The 20,266-nt window shown below is 40.5% G+C and overlaps 1 protein-coding gene across 1 annotated transcript in view; it reads right to left on the bottom strand.

Annotated features, from left to right (window-relative positions):
• Window positions 1-3,801: 3,801 nt before the first annotated feature.
• Window positions 3,802-20,266, bottom strand: part of TMEM47 (transmembrane protein 47) — a 33,721-nt gene continuing 17,256 nt past the window's right edge. Inside the window, exons 2-3 of the mRNA XM_073358061.2 lie at window positions 19,869-20,009; window positions 3,802-5,507 (exon numbers count right to left, since the gene is read on the bottom strand). Of these exons, the coding sequence (XP_073214162.1) occupies window positions 5,329-5,507; window positions 19,869-20,009 (320 nt within the window). The 3' untranslated portion in view covers window positions 3,802-5,328. The remainder of the gene's footprint in view (window positions 5,508-19,868; window positions 20,010-20,266) is intronic.

Below are 20,266 nucleotides of genomic sequence, written 5' to 3' on the forward strand. Positions count from 1 at the left end.
GTTTGGAGAAGCAGAGACCTTATTTGCTCCAAATGACATGATCATCAACGGGGTCTCTGTGCCCACTAATGACAGTGGACCCTGCTTACACTGTCGTGCCATGGCTCATGAAACCGTACTCTGAGCTCAAAGAACCTGGCAAAAGAAAGCTCAGTAAAATACTTGGCAGTTGCAGGCTGGTGGCTGAGTGCACATTTGGCAGATTCAAAGCAAGATGGTGTTGCCTTCAAAACTGTTTGGATGCAAGCATGGGCAACACTGTCCATCTCTTTGTGGCATGCTGCACACTGCACTATGTTTGCAAGGTGAAACGAGCATTTTCACATGGAGTGCACTCAAGTAGATCTCAGCATATCAGTGTGAGAAAGAGGTTGACAAGCTGTAACCTGAATGTTATGGAGATCATAATACATGTTTTCTTTATTTAAGCTGTGCTTTTTAACACACAGTTCAATACTCCCCTCCAGGTCAAAAGGGAAGAATAGTGTAAAAGATTATTCAAAAAGTGAAAAAGTAACACATACTTCAGGTTCATACAGAAAATAGCACTGTATAATCTGGAAATATGGAAAAGAATACTGAATATCGCAGATTAATTTACCATTGAAGTAGTTGGAGTGGTACATTCTGAATGCCAGTACATTGCTTTTTATTTAATAAGTTAAAGGGCTGTGTCATTCAAAGGTTACAACATATTACATAAAGGCATTTGGGGCTGAATAGTGCCGAGATGTATACCACAGTCAACCCCACAGGATACTAACGAGGGCAGAACTTGGCTCTATTTTTTATAAACCTGCCCTTATTGTGATATCTAAGTGCCAGACAAATTCATTTAAGTAAACACAGACAAAAACAGCGGCAGAACTTTTCAGTGTTTAAATATTCTACACAGGGCAAAAAGAAGTGCATTTTGTTCGGGTAACCTTTTTTTTATTTTAGTTACTTTTTCACATATAACTTCTTGTAAGCTACAAAAGTTGTGAAATGCAAAAATGGTAATAAAACAGCAAACTTAAAACAGCTTAGATAAAAAAACTTGTCTTTTCCCCCTAATAATGACCATTAAAAATGAACCACATTTTGACGGATTCATTCAATAAACATACCATACACTTTCCAAAAATAAACAGAGAACAACATTAGAGAAACTAATACCATCAACAGCATGAAGTATTTAGTTGATTGATTTGTAAAGACAAATGAAATCTCTAGGCACAGTTTTAGGCATTATAGAGGACACACAGGCAACAGGTTAGTGTGCACTGTTCTGTACAAAAATACAGTCTGAATAAATTACATTGCTAGCCATAAGATTAGACTTCACTTACCAGTTAGTTCATTGCATGTTTAATAATATACAGTTACATGCTAATCCATATATCATTCATATTTCAAACACATAGGTCTCTATATTTATGTCTTTAAAATTTACATGTTGAACTTACAAAAGCTAAATGTAGTTGTGCAAGAAATTCAAAAGAGTGGGTTGGTACTTGTTGCACCAGATAGTATACTTTAAGCTTAAAAAATAAAAATAACTAGCCCTGCTTGCAAGTTCATTATATATATCTGGAAGAGAAACAATGGGTTTGTGGTGTGAAAAATTACCTTGCTAGTGAGATAAAGCCAAATATAACTGAAATGATGAAGGCATGACATAAGAATAATATATAAAAATGATAAGTCTATTGTAAATACACTCCAACACAGGAGTGTTTTATTCTATGGGTAGAAAAAATATTTCAGCTTTACATTGTATTTACTTTTAGTTTGGTGCCAAAACATTCAATATTTGGCAATCTTGGCCATGGTAGAGGAAAAAGCAGCAGCATAGGCTAAAATTAGGTGCCTAATTCCATGCTTAGGCCCCTAAATAAAAAGGACCTGATTCTGAGAAGTTTCCCCACACACAAATCCAACTAGTTTCATAGAGTTTAAGGCCAGAAGGGACCATTAGATCAGCTAGACTGATCAATATAACACAGGCCATTAAATTTCACTCAGATGCCTTTGAGTTAGAACAAAACATTTCAGTCCTCAGGAAACTAAACTTTGTCCCACATGCAGAGAACAGAAGAGACCAAGATGCCACCAATGCCCACGGCCGCTGCAATGGCAGGGAACTGATTATGTGATTATGTGCTGATCACTTGTAGATCCCATTATCTTCAATGGAAGTTGTAGGTATTCAGAACCTCTGAAAATCAAGCCCCCCCCCAATTTTTGATGCCTAAATATGGATACAGGATCCTAACTTTAGGCACTCAAGTTTGAAAATTTTTGCCTAAAGGCCTTTTGTGTTATGAATTGTGTTTTCTCCAGTATATGTGCAACTTATGTGTATATGCAATAGCCCACTGAATATCTTCTCTCTAGCTACACAGAAAGAGAAAGAGAGTTTATTAAGATTAGTAGATATGACATAGGTCGAGCATTGTACGGCTTCCTCTCCTTGTACGAAGCAAAATGCTGTGTAACGGTCAGCACCAAACCACCACTCCCCTAAAAAGGAACAGAGATCCACTCACAGTAGGCTTCTTAAAATTAGCCTAATTCCCATTCCATCACACAATGTTCCTAATGCAGCTAAATAAGAGCAGCGTTACGCTGCAGTCCAGAAAGATTTGCAGTTAACCACATGCCAGGCCTCGGCTTTAAGTCACGCAGGAAAAAATGCAGAGTTCCAAAGATTCTCAGCTGCCTGCAAGAAAGTGAAAGGTGCTCTCCTCCTTTCCCTCATGTCCTTTTGCCCTCACTCTTCAGCAGGATGCACAAAAACATTTAAGTGAAGCTATCATTTTGCTCTGTCATCCTAGTCTAGCTAATCATCACTGATCCAGGGAAAAGTGCTGATGTGGACTATTCTCCTGTGATATTACACATTCTCTCCCAGAGAGGCCTATGTTGGCTAAGAACTGGGTCTTGTTTGACAGAAATACTTTTAACAACAGGCTACAAGCAGGTTTACGCTTCTTCTATACCTATTGCTGAATTGCCTCTCTCTGAAAACTGTGGCGAGTACATTTAATACATAGGATGTGGTCCTAATGTTAAGTAATTCTGCAATCCTTTTGCAGAACCAGCAATACATCAACAATACGAAAGCATTTTTACAGCTTCAAAGTCCCTGTTCTTACAGAGGCCCAACTAGGATATATTTTAAATTTCTCAATTAACAAAAATAATTATTTCTAAAGTTGTATATTAGAGTTGTATAAAAATATGTTCACAATTAATTCAAAGTACCCAAATAAGCAAATATTAAACAAAAATAAAAGTTATGCTGTGTAAGTCAATTTAAAAATTCCACCCTAGTTTAATTTGGGTCTCATTTCATTTGTATAGACTCTGGAAGTTTTAAGTGGGAAACATTCAGCAAGTAGTAAATAGACGCATGTCAATCAACCTTTACACTCGGAGAAAAACAAATATTTGAAAAGGTGTACTTGTGGCACCTTAGAGACTAACAAATTTATTGGAGCATAAACTTTCAGGATCTACAGCTCACTTCATCAGATGCATGCAGTGGAAAATACAGTGGGGAGATTTTATAAACACAGAGAGCATGAAACAATGGGTGTTACCATATACACTGTATCGAGAGTGATCAGGTAAGGTGAGCTATTACCAGCAGGAGAGAAAAAAAACACACCTTTTGTAGTGATAATTATTTTCCCCCCTACTGTTCCTCACACGTTCCTGTCAACTGCTGGAAATGGCCCACCTTGATTATCACTGCAAAAGGTTTGTTTGTTTTTTTTTCCTCTCCTGCTGGTAATAGCTCACCTTACCTGATCACTCTCGTTACAGTGTATATGGTAACACCCATTGTTTCATGTTGTTACATTGTTTCATGTTCTCTGTGTATATAAATCTCCCCACTGTATTTTCCACTGAATGCATCCGATGAAGTGGGCTGTAGCTCACAAAAGCTTATGCTCAATAAATTTGTTAGTCTCTAAGGTGCCACAAGTACTCCTGTTCTTTTTGCAGATACAGACTAACACGGCTGCTACTCTGAAACAAATATTTGAGTACATACTGTACTGATAACATTTTTATACTGTACGTAACTGGATCTCAGCTACATTCTTTCAATTAGAGACAGAAACTAACTGGATTTTTAGAAAGTGGTAGTCTCTCTCCATTAAACAGCTTTTTTTTAAAAAAATAAATACTTGTAATAAGTATCAAGCTACTAGCTATTAGATTTAATTCCACCTCAAATGTATATGACCTTTTAGATATTTCCCATCAAAACAGAGCATAAGGGCATACAGAGAAAGCAACCAATTTTAAGATGTTTATTTTGCATTACTGACCCTAAATGGAGATAGCGATCCAAGACTCTTAAGAAGGCATACAAAGTTAGTGCTTTAACCACTGCACCACAGCAAATATTACCATTTTGAGATGTAATGTGTTTCTTCCTCTGCATATGTTTATATATGTTTACATATATATACTCATTTATACTAACAAATGCCTTCTATAAAAATAGTTGGACTTGTTATTCATGTATTTCTACTGCACAGTTTGGAAATTAAAAGGGCATGAAGACAAATGCAGCTCATTTTATTTGCCACAGGGAAATTTGAGGCCCCCGTTACCCCTCGTCCCACCCCACAATACTCAGAGCTGAGACAACTTCCAGCCACATAATTAGAAGCACGTGTCTCCAGGTTTTGACTTCCCTTCAGGGATCTGCCATAGTTGGCAGGGAAGATGTGGCTTGCTAATGCATAAACTCCCGGGTTTTTTTTCAGCAAACTGTCCAATGCAGACATTACGAAATTCATTTATCATTTACATTCACTGCCCCCAACACATGGTCATTTGCAACTAATTTCTCAACAGCTTTTTCTAGCAAGCGACCAGGGCCCAACAGCACTTATCGATATAAGATGGCACCACCTGCTTATCATGACATCTGAATCCTCCACGATATAAGGAAACTTCTAAATAGAGCTTATGCCAGCTGCTCCCCTGCAGGCGATGGCAGATGCAGGCACTGCATTTTCACTCCAGCAACGTCCCTCGCAATGATCGCTGTCATGTAGATCCTTCGCTTGTTGTCAAGAAAAATGACATTAACGTATCAGCAGCTTGCAACGTTTGCCTGTGTAAGATCAGTAATCTTAATTTTTGCAGTTCTCTTAAATGGATGTAAAAGCTAGTTATAGTGTTTGCGGCCAAAAGGCAAAGGCTATTAAATCAACAGAGCGACTGCTTAATGCTCCACAAGTATTCTAAAAAACAGCGAGTTAGAAAAGATGGAGTAACCCTTCTGTTATTCCATTTTTTTTCCCCCAAACTAAAGTGGCACTAGTAGTAGTCTTCATAGATCTTAGGGTTCAGGCAATAAAGGAGGGCACCCCCAAATGAAAATATAGTTGCACCCCAAGCCAGGCCATAGCCCCAGTTGAACTCATGGTATATTTTCAAGTTGACTGTCTCGATGAACTTGACTGGATAAAGGACTAGGCTGCACGCCTGAAGAACAACTGAAAGAGAAATTAACCAAAAGTCAGAAGAGGGTTCTACTCGTTTACATAAAAACACAAACATTACATTACCAACACTCACATTAAAAATGCCTTTGGTTACATGAACCTATTTGAGTTAGCAGCGAAAGAAATAGCAGCCTATCAACACAGAGAGCAATTACATGAATTGGAAGAAATTTGGATCCTGCTTCTTGATACATTTGGGTAAAGAATGTTGAGATAGCTCAAATAATGCTAGACTTCCATTCCACCTCACCTCTCCACTTTTCCCCTCCCTCTGTCCGTCCTCCAATCTCCTCCTTCCTTTTTAAAAAAAAACTGTTACCCCCCCCCCCCCCCAGACACACTCCAACATGTTATTTCTGTGTAATACCATCTGATTTTGTATTGTTTAGTCTTGCAGCTTTAACAAGTTGTTAAGTTGCATAACTGCGTAATTTAATTGGCTAAATGTAGGGTACTTGGTAATATACACAAGCAAGTCATTTACCTTTTTGTATTTTTTAAAAAGTAATTATAAAAATACCTTTGGTCCAATTTTTATTTGTATATTTTGCTCTGCTTGTACATAAAAATAAACTGACACAAACTTTATTTAATCCATAGAGAGTATAGCAACTCCAATATATTCCCCAGGAGATGAACAAATGTTATTGCTATTGGATAATGATATGATTCTATTTGTTCCCTGGAGATTTGAAGTAACACCAATCTCTTCTCAATTTCCTTTTCTCTACCTTTTTAAGTCTGGAGTTTGCATTTTCTCTGTAATAAAACTAAACTGACTAATCAAATGGATACTATAAATAGAACACATCGAAGATGAGGAGGAATAAAGGAACCTGAAGAAATACAGTTCACACTCAACCAATTTATTCTAAACGACGAGCAGTATGCGATATTAATATGTCCAATTACAATATAATTCTTATGGAATTATATATTATGTAGACATCATCTACTATAATCAGGATTAATAATATATTATATGGATTACCAAAGGAATTCATAAAGCTTTGTCACCTATTGTGAAGTCATAAAACTCTAATATGTGGAAAAATATTTGCTGCATACAGTAAATACAGAGAGGAAAAATATGTCTGGCTCTGGCTCAAAACTGATGAAACAGAGAAAATTCTAAGAAGCGAGATGCTTAAAAATCATTATTTTCTATGATACTGTCCCTGAGAGAGTCAGAAGATTTCATACAGCAAGAGGAATATGCTCCAAACACATTTGCAATGGAATTCAATAAACCTGGTTAACTATTGTGTTGTATCCTGACCAAATGGAATATGCTTACAGTGAGAGTGCATTGTGTGTGCATGCATGGATGAAGAACCTAATTTTCTGTTTGGAGAGCTCAGTTTTATAATGGTCCATCCTTCCCTAATGCAGGTACATAACTACCATTAGCATAATTGAGACAACCAGCTATTGGGTTCAATACAAGGATAAATGGGTGAAATGTAATGGCCTGTATTATGCAGGAGGTGAGACCAGATGATCTAATGGTCCCTTCTGACCTTAAACTCTATGAACTGCAAGTGCACAAGAGGAGAAAAGACACCAGAGCAATGTGATTTCCAACCTTTTCTCATCCTAAATACACAATGTGCCCCTGATCTCATGAACATTTAAGTAGATGATTAACTTTGCGCACAGGAGCAGCCCCATGATTTCAGTGGGACTATTCACAACCACAATGATAAGCACATGCTTAAGTAATTGCAGCATTGGGGCATATATCGTTGAAAACACAGAGCTATCTGATATAACACCACATTTTTTTAAACAAAGAAATGTATTAAATGTAATAAAAATAAGAACGCTATTTAGAGATAATCCTCTGTGAGCCCAGTGCCAGATTAAAATTACACTAAAAAAATGACTTTTCTGAATTCCAGAATTCTGTCTGAAGTTACATTGCAAAATTATAGTAAAATGAAATACATCTTAATTGTATTATCCTGGTGTTTAAACATTTATTGCACAAAAATCATTTTCATTTTGCTTTTTAGATCCTCCCTGTGCACTCTTTTCCTCTTTTAAGTAAATGGCTTTAGTGCTACCAAAAGATGCCAATTTGACTGCACTAGAGACTAAAGCCCTCGATTTACTGGCAGAACAGGAAGTGCAACAACAATAGCACAAAATTGTCCTGCCAATGAATCTCAACCCAACACTGTCTCATAGACTTTAAGGCCAGAAGGGACCATCATGATCATCTAGTCTGACCTCCTGCACATTGCAGGCCACAGAATCTCACCAACCCACTCCTGTAATAAACCTATAACTTCTGGCTGAGTTATTCAAGTCCTTAAATCCCACCCACTCCTGTGATAAACCTATAACCTCTGGCTGAGTTATTCAAGTCCTTAAATCATGATTTTAAAGATGTCAAGTTACAAAGAATCGATCATTTACTCTAGTTCAAACTAGCAAATGACGCATGCCCCATGCTGAAAGAAGGTGGTGAAAAAATCCCCAGGGTCTCTGCCAATCAGATCTGGGGAAAAATTCCTTCCTAACCCCAAATACGGTGATCAGTTAGACCCTGCGCATGTCAGCAAGACCCACCAGCCGGACACCTGGGAAAGAATTCTTTGTAGTAACGCAGAGCCCTCATCATCTAATGTCCCATCTCCAACCACTGGAAATATTTGTTACTAGCAGTAACAGTTGGGCGACATGCCATGGTAGGCAATCTCATCATACCATCCCCTCCATAAACTTATCAAGCTTAGTCTTGAAGCCAGTTAGGTTTTTTTTTTTTTGCTCCCATTGCTCTCCTTGGAAGGCTGTTCCAGAACTTCACTCCTCTGATGGTTAGAAACCTTCACCTAATTTCAAGCCTAAAACTTGTTGATGGCCAGTTTATATCCATTTGTTTTTCTGTCAACATTGGTGCTTAACTTAAATAACTCCTCTTCCTCTGTGATATTTACAGAGAGCAATCATATCTCCCCTCAGCCTTTGTTAGGTTAGGCTAAACAAGGCAAGTTCCTCAAGCCTTCTCTCATAAGGTAGGTTTTCCATTCCTCTGATCATCCTTGTAACCCGTCTCTGCACCTATTCCAGTTTGAATTCATCTTTCTTAAAGATGGGAGATCAGAACTGCACACACTATTCCAGATGAGGTCTCACCAGTGCCTTTTATAACGGTACTAACACTTCCCTGTCTCTACTGAAAATACCTCACCTGATGCATCCTAGGACTGCATTAGCTTTTTTCACAGCCACATCACATTGGTGACTCATAGTCATTTTGTGGTCAACCACTACACCCAGGTCTTTCACCTCCTTTGTCGCTTCCAACTGACAAATCACCAGATTATAGCAAACATTTTTGTTCTTAGTCCTGAAATATGTGACCTTGCAATTTACACTATTAAATTTCATCCCATTTCTATTACTCCAATTTATAAGGTTATGCAGATCATCTTGATAGATATTCTGGTCCTCCTCTGTATTGGCTATACCTCCCAACTTTGTGTCATTCTCAAATTTTATTAGCGCACTCCTCCACTTCTTGTGCCAAGGTCATGAATGAAAATATTAAATAAGATTGGTCCCAAGAGCAATCCCTGAGCAACTCTACTAGTAACCTCCCTTCAGCCTGAGAGTTCACCTTTCAGTCTGACGCGTTATAGTCTCCCCTTTAACCAGTTCCTTATCCACCTTTCAATTTTCATACTGATCCCCATCTTCTCCAATTTAACTAATAATTTACCACAGGAACTGTAACAAATGCCTTACTGAAATCCAGGTAGATTAGACCTACTGCATGTCCTTTGCTTAAAAAAAATCAGTTATCTTTTCAAAGAAAGATGAGGTGGGCCTGGCATGATCTACCATTTGTAAAACCATGCTGTATTTTATCCCAGTTACTGTTCACCTCTGTGTTCTTAACTACTTTGTCTTTCAAAATTTGTTCCAAAACCTTGCATACAACTGAGGTCAAACTAACAGGCCTGTAGTTTCCTGGATCACTTTTTTTCCCCCTTTCTTAAAAATAAGAACTATATTAGCAATTCTCCATTTACAGATTCATTAAAAATCCTTGCTATTGGGCTTGCAATTTCATGTGCCAGTTCCTTTAATAATCTTGGATGGAAATTATCTGGGGCCTCCACTTTGATTCCATGAAGCTGTGTGAGTTTGACTTCCACCTCGTATGTGGAAATTTCTACCTCCATATCTTCATTTCTATTAGCCACCCTGTCACTACCACTAAACTCCTCATTACCCATATTAAAAAGTAGGGTAAAGTATTAGTTGAGGTGCTGGGCCATGCCTAGATTATCTTTAATTTCCACCTCATCCTCAGTGCTTAGTGATCCCACTTCTTTCCTTGTTTTCTTTTTATTTATATGGCTACAGAATCTTTTACTATGGTTTTCATTTTCTTAGCTAGGTCCAAGTCTGCTTGGTTTTTGGCAGTTCTCACTTTTTCCCTACATCTTCTGATCTCCAAGAGGGAGCTTTCCTTGCTGATCCTTCCCACCTTCCATTCCTTGTAAGCTTTCTGCTTTCTCAATCACCTGTTTGAGATGCTTGCTCATCCAGTTTGGTCTGCAACCCTTCGCTGTGAACTTTTCCCCCCTGCTTGGGATGCAGTTTTCAGATAGTTTCTACAACTTTGACTTAAAGTAATTCCAAGCCTCCTCCACATTCAGATCCTTGACTTCTTTGGTCCAGTCCACTTCCCTAACTAATTCCCTTAATTTTTTTAAGTTAGCTCTTTTGAAATCAAGGACCTTTGTTGCAGATCTATTTTTGTTTATCCTTCCATTTAGTTTAAACTGAATTAGCTCATGATCACTCAAACCAAGGCTATCCTCTACAATCAGTTCTTCTATGAGGTCCTTACTACTCACCAATACCAAATTTAAAATAGCATCACCTTTTGTTGGTTCGGGGACTATTTGGTGATGAAATCTGTCAGTCATCACATTTCAGGAATTTCTGGGCCCTAACATTATTAGTAGCACTTGTCCTCCAATCTAGATTTGGAAAATTAAAACCTCCCATAATCTTACAATTCCCAGTAGTATTTATTTCATTAAAATATTAAAGAGGTCTCTATTCATATCCAAAACGGATCCCAGTACAGACCCCAAGTACTAACCCAGTGGAGCCTCTGTTGCCTTTCTTCCCACAAAGTGATTCTGACCCAGAAAGACTGTTTTATCCATTCTATCACTTAATTTCTTTAGAGTCTACCTTGTCATTAATATACAATGCTACTGCACCACTTTTACCTTTATTTCTGTCTTTTCTGAACAGCACATATCCTTCAGTACCTGTATTCCAGTCATGACTAGTGTTCTACCATGTTTCTGTTATCCCTATATTTGGTTTCTCTTCTGTGCCAGAAGTTCTACTTCCTCAGTTTTGTTACCGAGGCTCCTTGCATTGGCCTACAGATATCTTAGTTGTTTCTGCTGGGCTTCACCCAGATTGTTTCCCTGATTAGGTATGGTCATTCTACTGCCAGTATCACCTACCTGATTGTTAGTGTCATTGGTACTGGCACTTTCTTTTCTCTTGACGTCCATTCTCCTACCCTATTGTTCCTTTCTCCACTGCTTTCTCCTCTCTTACTTGATTGTCCTCCCACTCAATGTTAGAATCACGTGTGGAGACTGCATTAACATCTCCCAGCCATCTCCCATGAATTCCTAGTTTAAAGCTTTTAACCAGTTGTGCCAACCTCCATCCCAGAAATCTATTTCCCTCCCTACTCAGGTGGAGTCCATCCCAGAAGAACTGTCCTCTGTCCATGAATGCCTCTCAGTGATCAAACATCCCAAAGCCCTCCTTATAGCACCACTGCATGAGCCATCTGTTGATTATCATAATCTTTTCTCTCCTTCATTCTCTTCCTCTAGGGACAGGAAGAATCCCACTGAATATCACCTGAGTCTCTATTTTTAATGGATCTTCCCCATCCTGGCATACTCTCCCTTGATGCATTCCAGCGAGAATCCAGTTGTGTCATTTGTTCTCACATGAAGGACAATCGGTAGATTATTTCCTGCTCCCATATCTTAACTCCCAGCAAACAGCACACCTTTCTGTTTTCCAGATCAGCTCCGGTAACAGGTCCCTCTGTCCTTCTTAGTAGGATGTCCCCAATCACATAGACCTGCCTCTTCCTGATGGTTGCAATTCTCTGGCCTTCCTCCTTCCATTCCTTCTGGCTGCAAGTCTTCGTATCTTTTGTTCTCTCTTGCAGTCTTCTGCAAGTCATCCTCTAGCCTCCTGGGGCTCCGAACTCTGGCTATCTCTATCGACTTTTCCTCTCTTCTTGTAGAACTAGCTGCTCTTTTCTTCCTTGCCCTCCCACAGTCTGTTACTGCCTGCTGTGCCCCTTCATTTTCCAATTCAGCAAACCTGTTCCTGAGCTCTATTTCTCCTTCAGTAGCCAGTCTTTTCCTCTGGCTAGTTCTTGTAATCACATGCTTCCACTGGCCACTTTCCTTATCCAGCAATCTACTCTCAGTTCTCCAGCCCAGCTTGCATCTGCCAGTCCTGAGTTTTCCCTTCAGCCTACTCTCGTCTTCCAGCTATCATCAGCTTAAATCCCCTTCAAAACTCAATCATATTTTCTACCTGAAAATCCAAACCTCAGCACTTCGCTACCATCAGCTCTATCAGGCAGCTCATCATACAAACAAAGCACTGTCCAGGTACCGCTCCAGGATAACATGCATGCCACAGCTTCCATGGTCATCTTCATTATCTCTTCCATTCCTTGAGTCACTACCACTGCTGCTTCTGTAGCTGTGATAGGCTTCCCTCTTAAGCTCCTGTCAAGGAACCACCCGTTCCCCCCCACACACACACAACCACGCAGTCCCTCCCCCAAACTCCCCTTACAACTCCCACTCAAACTCCCGTTTTCAGCTCTGTTTGCTGGCTTCTGTGCTACTGCTCCTGTCTTGCCAATGCATCTCATATCCGACAGAGACCAAAAAGTAAGAGGGGTTTTCTTGGCCAATCAGTCTTTGGCCTCTCTCTCTCTCTCTTTGGCCACCGTAGATACAGATTTCTGTGACATGGATGCCCATCCACTAAGGGATTGTTCTGGGGCCACCAGCTATCAACAGTAAAAATCTTCTGTTTAGGGTGATCACTTTTTCAAAAGACGAAAGTGGAACACATGCAGAAGCCCCACCCCCTCTCTGACCCTGCCCCCTGCTCCTCTTCTTCCCCGAGGCCCTGCCCCTGGCTATGCCAGAAGCCGGAAGGGAGGGGGGCTGGGAGGCCCAACAGTAACCCCCAGCCCATGTCCTCCCCCACCCCCGGGCGCTGCCCAGGGTATGCCTAACAGGGCAGGTGGAGGGTCCAGGGCTACCCACAGTGGCCCGGGCTCCCTGCGCAGCTCTTACGACTGCCTGGCTCTGGCTTTTGGCCTGGCAAGGAGGAGCTAAGGCCCACCTCTGTTCTCCTACATTAGGAGGAGGCTGACACTGCCCCTGAGCACAGAGCAGCACCGCAGGGAATTGGGGACAAATGCTGTCCCAGAGTCATTCAGCCTAGGACTGGGTCTTGAACTCTACATTTCAGGACTGTCCCGCCCAATTCAAGACAGGTAATCACCCTATTTCTGTTGCTCCCAAACCACTGGAACATTGTACAAACAGAACAGTCCATGCATATAGATCCAATTGCTGGATCCAGTCCTTAATTGAAAGCACAGAAGAAAATAAAAGAACCACACTATTCCTTGAACCAACTGGTCTCTCAACATTTAGGACTTGATTGTGATACTGCTACTCACACCGAGTTATTACCACCTACTCTACACTGAAGGCAATGAGAGCATGAGTGAAGTATGGTACTCCACAGCATGAGCAGAATTATCACAGTCATGCTCTTAGCTTTTAAAAGAAAACTATTTCTCACTCTTCTCAAGTTTGCTATTCTAATCTCTCACTTGTTTAATTCACCGACTTCATTAAGTTGCCTTGATTAGTTCTTCAGGAGTTAAACATCTGGCTCCATGGCTACAACTGTAAAAATAGCAGCTTAGAGGTAGGTTTGTAAATCCATATTCAGACCGAGAAACAAGTGACCTAATTTGGAGAAGTGCTGAGCATCCAGCATCTCCCTCTGACTTTGGTTGTCACTAGCTGTGTTTCCAGGTGGTTGTTGCTGCTCTCTTTGATTTAAGAACTGTCTTGATCTATGAGTTTGGGCTGTTTCACTAAGCTTACAATCAGTACATTTAGGAAAGTTTCTGTCATGACTCACAGGCCTCAAACACAGGTCCACAGGGATTACAAGAGCAGCCACACTTTAGCCCTCCACCTGGTGCCTTCTGACAATGTCTGATCCACAACCCACAAAGCCCAGCCCCAGTTAGAGACAGACATCCCATTGGCAGAATCCCAGAGTAGCCAATTGGTCCGCTGACATCACATAAGCCAGCAACAGGCAGCTGTGTGAACAACTGAGATCTATCCTGCTTCTGCTCTTGTTCCCCTGGTCTGACTTCCTGGCATCCTGACCTGGCTTCGCTGATTCGTTCAGTAGCCCAAGAAAAAAAAAACAGCTTAAAATAAATTCTTGCTACTCAAAATGTGCTAGTCCTGGTTACAAACTGAAATATTCAAGTCCAGGCCACCCTGCAGGGCTTGTTTTTATGAAGTATTCTACTGCACTTCCAAGACTTCTCTCCAGGAAGTTGCATTTGAACCAGAATTTTTTATAACACTGTATATGCAGAAGAACAACACTTCTGAAAATAGGAAAAAAGTAATCCACTAGCTTTTTTCATCTTGTTCAAAAATGTTAAGATAAGAAGATTTCGCTGAACAACAGTCAATACAGCCTTCTATTTGGAAAATGTTTATGAAAATGGAGGTACTGCTATATAAATATACTTCTCACCCCCCACCCCCACACACATACTGAGTAATAACTGGTAGGTGCTGTAATTTCAAAGATTAGCAGACATGCAAGATATACGATGTGAAACAACTAAGAACAAAGTCAACCAAATCCTGTGCATCATGCCCTTATAATCACTAGATTTGGATTCTAATGAGCCAAGAAGGGAAGTGAATTTCAAAGACATGGGCCCTTGGAGAGGGAGCGTGTGCCCAGCACACTGTCATGAAGTGTTGAAATGCAGTGTCTGAAAGCAAGCATTTCCTAACTGATCTCCGCTGCCTTGGAATTGTATAAGGAGAGAGAGAAGGGTCTCTCAGCTAGAACTGGTCCCAAACAGTCTGAACAGGGCTTTCGGGTACTATTCAAGGTGTTGGTGATGGCCTTTAAAGAAAATCCCTGACTCAGTCCTAAAACTTATCAACGGGGTGGGATTTCCTGCCAGCTCTCTAGCCAACCATTGTCTGGAAGCAGAAGGCTTACCCTACTTCTTGCTGCCCAATCTCCTCCAACTGGAAGAAGAGATTATGCTGGGTGCAGGAGAAGAATCTGATTTTTGGGCTGGGAGGCAGTCTCTAGGTATGAAACTGTGACAGTGTGTACCCCTACGTCCATGCCTTTTAGAGGATCATGATAAAACTTGTACAAAGTATGAATTGTGAGGGATCATTTGAAAACTCATGACTTGCTGATCATTATTGTCTTGGTAAAATATGTGTGGCCACATAGTATGTAAAGTTATAAGATTCCACTGTGAGATATTACATGTTCCAGCATGTTCTGAAGGGCAGTCACAAACCACTTCCCCAGAAACAAAAGGCTAGCCAACGCCTCAGCCAGGTGTCCACGAGATCAAATGGACCATCACCTGATATAAGTGGCCACTCTTTAGCATGAGAGAAGCTGTGGGCAAAGAATCTGCATTTTGACAAAGAAGCAACTTGAGGTTCCTGTCCACACAGAGTTTCTGTCTCCTGAACCTCAGCTGGAGAGGATTCTTGCACAAGAGAAATAACTACAAGATGAGAGAGCAAATGCCCCAAATCATCTCTTCCTTTCTCTCTACCAATGGCATCCCCAACACCTGAAGAACAAAGGAGCAGCATTGGACTGGGGAGGTATCCTGACTGAAAGATTCAGCCACTAAGACAGGAGGAACTTGTGATGAGAGAGACCTTGGCTTTGAAGTCATTTAGCTTGTTAAGTTAGGTATTAGTTGTGTTTTACTTTTTATTTCTTTGTAACCAATTCTGACTTTTATGCCTCATTACCTGTAATCACTTAAAATCTATCTTTCTGTAAATCTATCTTTCTGTAAAACAGTTAATAAATCTGTTTTATCTAAACCAGTGTGGTTGGACTGAAGTGTTTGGGAAACTTCATTTGGGATAACAGGATTCATGCATATCATTTTCTTTTCATGAAATTACTGACTTTATATGAGCTTGTATTGTCCAAGATGCACATTTCTGGGGGAAAGTCTGGGACTAGGAGTTTTCTGGTGTTTCCCTGCAGTGTCATTGATGAGTGGCTGGCTATAGCACTCATACAGTATAACTTGGAGTAATTTACATGCTAGAACTGTGTGTGAGCAGACCAGCAGTGGTTACTCTCCCGGCAAAGCAATGGAAAAGGTACCCCAGATTGGAGAATTGAGGGGACACAGCTGTCCAACGGTCCAGATTGTATCCTCCGTAATGTCACAGAAACTGTATACAAGAATTGGTCAGAACACAAAGATAAGTAGGAGCCCTGACCAATGTTACCTCTAATTTTTTCCATCCATGTGTGGAATAAATTTTATTATGTGCACCGAGGTACTGTACGCCACGACTAGAAACGAAAAAACCTAGATATAATATATATATTTTAAAAGTTACCATAGAGATAATCACTCCAGCCAGGAAAGGTTAGGCATTTTAGAAGTCACTATTCAAATAATTCAATTTATGTGTAAGAGAAATAAAAATTATGAAATGCATAGACCAGTCAAAAAACTAAAATAACACACTTTGAAAGACTAAAATTACAGAGAATATATGTGCATTGCAGGAAGTACCAAGAAGTAAACAACAATAACACAAGTATGTGTTGGGAGGGGTGTGTGTAGAGACACACAAACTGCATGCGTGCATGAGTGTGAATGAGAAAGGAGAGAGAGAGAGACAGAGACAGACAGAGATTGTATGTGCTGGGGAAGACTCTGAGAGACCGTGCGCTCTCTCTTTAAGGTAAAGGCACTCACTCACCACCTGGAACAGCATTCAGACCTCAGACCCTCCAGGCTGTCCCCTCTCCCCTGCTGGAGTACAGGGGCAGGGGGACACCCTGACATCAGTATCCCCTTCCCCCTTCCCCTCCCCACCCGCTCTGCACAGCCAGCAGGAGCGTCTCAGGAGCAGCCGGGGCTCCAAGGCCGAGGGCAGGAGCAACATGAAGCAGCGGGAGGAGGGGCACCTGAATACATGCTGCCAGCTGGATGCTAGCGGCTCTGCTAATCAACTGCACGGCACTTCAATCAGTCCTGGGTGGTAAGAGTTTGGAACAAATATGATTTAGTTGGGGATTGGTCCTGCTTTGAGCAGGGGCTTGGACTAGATGACCTCCTGGGGTCCCTTCCAACCCTGAGATTCTATGATTCTATGACAAGTAGTTACCCAAGAGGGGAGCTCCTACCAGAGAGTGTAACTCAAAATACAAATGAAATATACATTATTCTAAAACTAGATTGTGCTTACATACTCACAACGAACTCATGCCCTACTATGGAAATCCCTTTGAGGACACGCTTCAAGTTTCAGTTTGTAGCGCTTCTGACACATCCTGAAAACAGGGGGCAGCATTTGCCTGCTCACTTTATTAGTCGTTTCTTATATTGCCCAGTGCTCAAAAGCCACTATCTGGATGAGAGCTCTATTATTACAGGTGTGGCACACAGGAAGAGACAGCCTCTGCCTTCGAGACTATACAAACTAAAAGGCCAAGACATACCAAGGGTAGCGGGATATACAAACAAGCAAAGTGATCAGGGAATGATTGACTAGCATCCTGTTTGCTTCACAGTGTTTTGCAGAAGAGGGGCTTGTTTTTGTTCTTATTTTTTTTAAATATACCTTGTCCTCAGTTGCTCCTCTACTTACCCATTGTTAATTTCAGATGTGTATTAACATGTAAGCTATCCCGATCTGCTGTTCTAGCTTACCTTCTGCCCTGTGTTGGCCCATTCTCAATAATTAGCCAGGGTTGCTTCACTATCTGTTGTGCTTCTGCCTTCCTACTCCCCAAGTATCCTACTACACACACATACTTACTAGCTAAGGCCTTTTGCTGGGAGAAAAAAAATAAACCAAAGTGGTAGTCAATCACAAAAGCCCTCAACAATTGTCCAGAATCTAAAGTCTCTGGAGGCCACCATGTGACATGGGGTGGGCTGATTCCCATCCTTACACATTCTCATCTGCCCCCAGCACACACAGTCTGTGGCTCTAGGCACTTCTTTTGTTCTGCCTGGAGTAGATATCTCCATCTGAAGGGAGAAGGAATAAATTCTTAACCATAATCATGCAGGTTCCTGGAGCTGGGACCCTCCAACCTCTAAAATATTCTGAAATCCACAAAGACAATCTGAATCTAGAGACATCTGCATGGAGGGAAAACACCTCTGTGCTCCAGCCTAGATGTCCTCAATAGCATCACAGGTCTCGCAGGTGCTCCCTGGCCCCTGTCCAACTCCAAAGATAGTTGAAAGAAGAGCTGTGACCCTTCAGAACAAATGACAACGTCAGCATTAAATCCCAAAACTATTTCCCACCGATTTGCCAGGCAACATTGTTGCACAGGGCAGCTCTTCTCAGCCTCACTATATCCCTCCCTCCAACACATTTTGGGCCATGGCTCTTAAATACTAATAACCTAGGGTAAAGGAAACAGGTAAATTATCTTCCACAAGGTAGAGCTTTAATATAGTCATACTGATGTAGGTAAGTGTTAAGAGCAGAATTGTTGTAATAAACAAGCAAATTTACTTTAATCCCAGTGGTACACATTGGGATTCTTTCTCCCCCTGTCTCCATGAAAAGAGAAAGCAAGGCTTTTACAAAAAAAGAAAAAGCTACAAATTTAATAACATATTAATTAAGCAATAAGTCATGATAGGCAGTATATTTCTGGGCAATTACTGCACAGTATTATGAGACTTGGAGTCAAAGGCCAAATGAGAAACCACCAGAGAAGTACAATAATCCCATTTCCCTAGAAATTAACTGCCTGGAGTGTTTTATAATGTTATGGTTGAAGGTGAGTTTAAAAAAAACTAAAAAAGAGACTAGTGCATTCATTTAGTGGGCATGTGTCAGTTTATTCACACACAGATCAAAAAGATCCATTTCTACTCAAAATTTCTGAACCTATTTTGCATTTTCTCAGTAAAAGCAAATGAGAAAGAAAACAGTTATATTACATGCATGCATAAAAGCGTGTCCCTATTCCTGCTAAATTGTAGCAGGCCAACTGTATTAATACATACAGCAGGGGGCAGCAAGATCCTTCCCCAGAGCTTTGTTTCAGCTCTAAATACCCTCCACATTCTGAGGGCCTATCTTTTCATATCCTTGAAAATGGCTTTTTTTAAATCCATCTAGCAGACTAGATGTATCTGTCAGTCTCTTCATTATGGGCTATCAGAGAGGCTTAATCTGTTGGCTCCAGCACAGATATGATTGACAGGATGAAGGGAAGTCATGCTTGGTGGATCTCAGGCGGAGGGAAATATATCGTTTACTGGCCAAGCCGAAAAACACCAGAATGCATAATAGGATAGGATTTGGTATGGCAGTTATTACAGAATTCTTGGGGCCTATTTTTTTTTCAAAGGTCTTTCTTAAGGTCTCCGTGTATCTTTGCATAAACTGTTCCACTTTGGTGCTTTGAAAATCAAAGAAGAGCTTTAAAGTATATGACAACTGTTAAAATTAATAATTAAGAGTTAAACAATGAAATTAATTCCTCTCGTGGTGCAGGAGCAGAAACAAACACCTTTAAAATTTAATCCTATTTATTTTCATCCTTATGGCTTCAAGGGTTCATTCACCCTTATGAATTGATTTTTCAATCTCAAATTTTAAAAAAGAACATTAAAATTTATCAGAATGGGCTTCAAGAAGAATAAAGGGGGACATGAAGCAACACAAAATAACCTCCTCAAAAAGCTGACCTGCAGTCCCTCATGCATCAGGTACTTCAGACAATATTTATTTGCATTGGATTTAGAAGCTGCAAGAATGTAAATGTAAAAATTATTAACATATTACAAAATTGGTATGCTAAATAGTATTAGGTATTTTTGGGATAAGACAAACTAAATGTCTCTGTATGACTACAGTGGACATCTACTGCATGAAAGTAAAGCTGTACGAATAAAATTTTAAACACAGTTCTGGAAGTGATTAATTTATTTACCTGCTGCAAAGAGCATGACCGCTAGTGGTCTGTAGAACCGCCTCCGAGACCCCACACAGATAGAGATCAAACCAATCAGGAAAGCTATGAGAATGATGGTAGCACCGCCCAAAAGCAAAGCGAGAGTCGCTATCTGCCAGTCTAGAAAGAGAAAGAAATAAAAACAATTGCAGCAAAACAACAAACACTTGCCCTACAGAGGAAAAGGAGAACTATAAAGGACAGGTACAGAACATATCAGGACCTGAGGAAACTCACAACCATTTTTTTTTTAAATGAGTACAAATCCTTCAGGAGTTTTTAAATGCTTCATATGATAGATGCAAGTTAAAAGGCAAATCCTGCAATCCTTTCTCAAGATTCAACTGGGGGTTTTGCCTGAGTAACAACTGCTGGAG

This window comes from Lepidochelys kempii, chromosome 1, assembly GCF_965140285.1.
Source record: "Lepidochelys kempii isolate rLepKem1 chromosome 1, rLepKem1.hap1, whole genome shotgun sequence".
Classification (NCBI taxonomy): Eukaryota; Metazoa; Chordata; order Testudines; family Cheloniidae; genus Lepidochelys; species Lepidochelys kempii.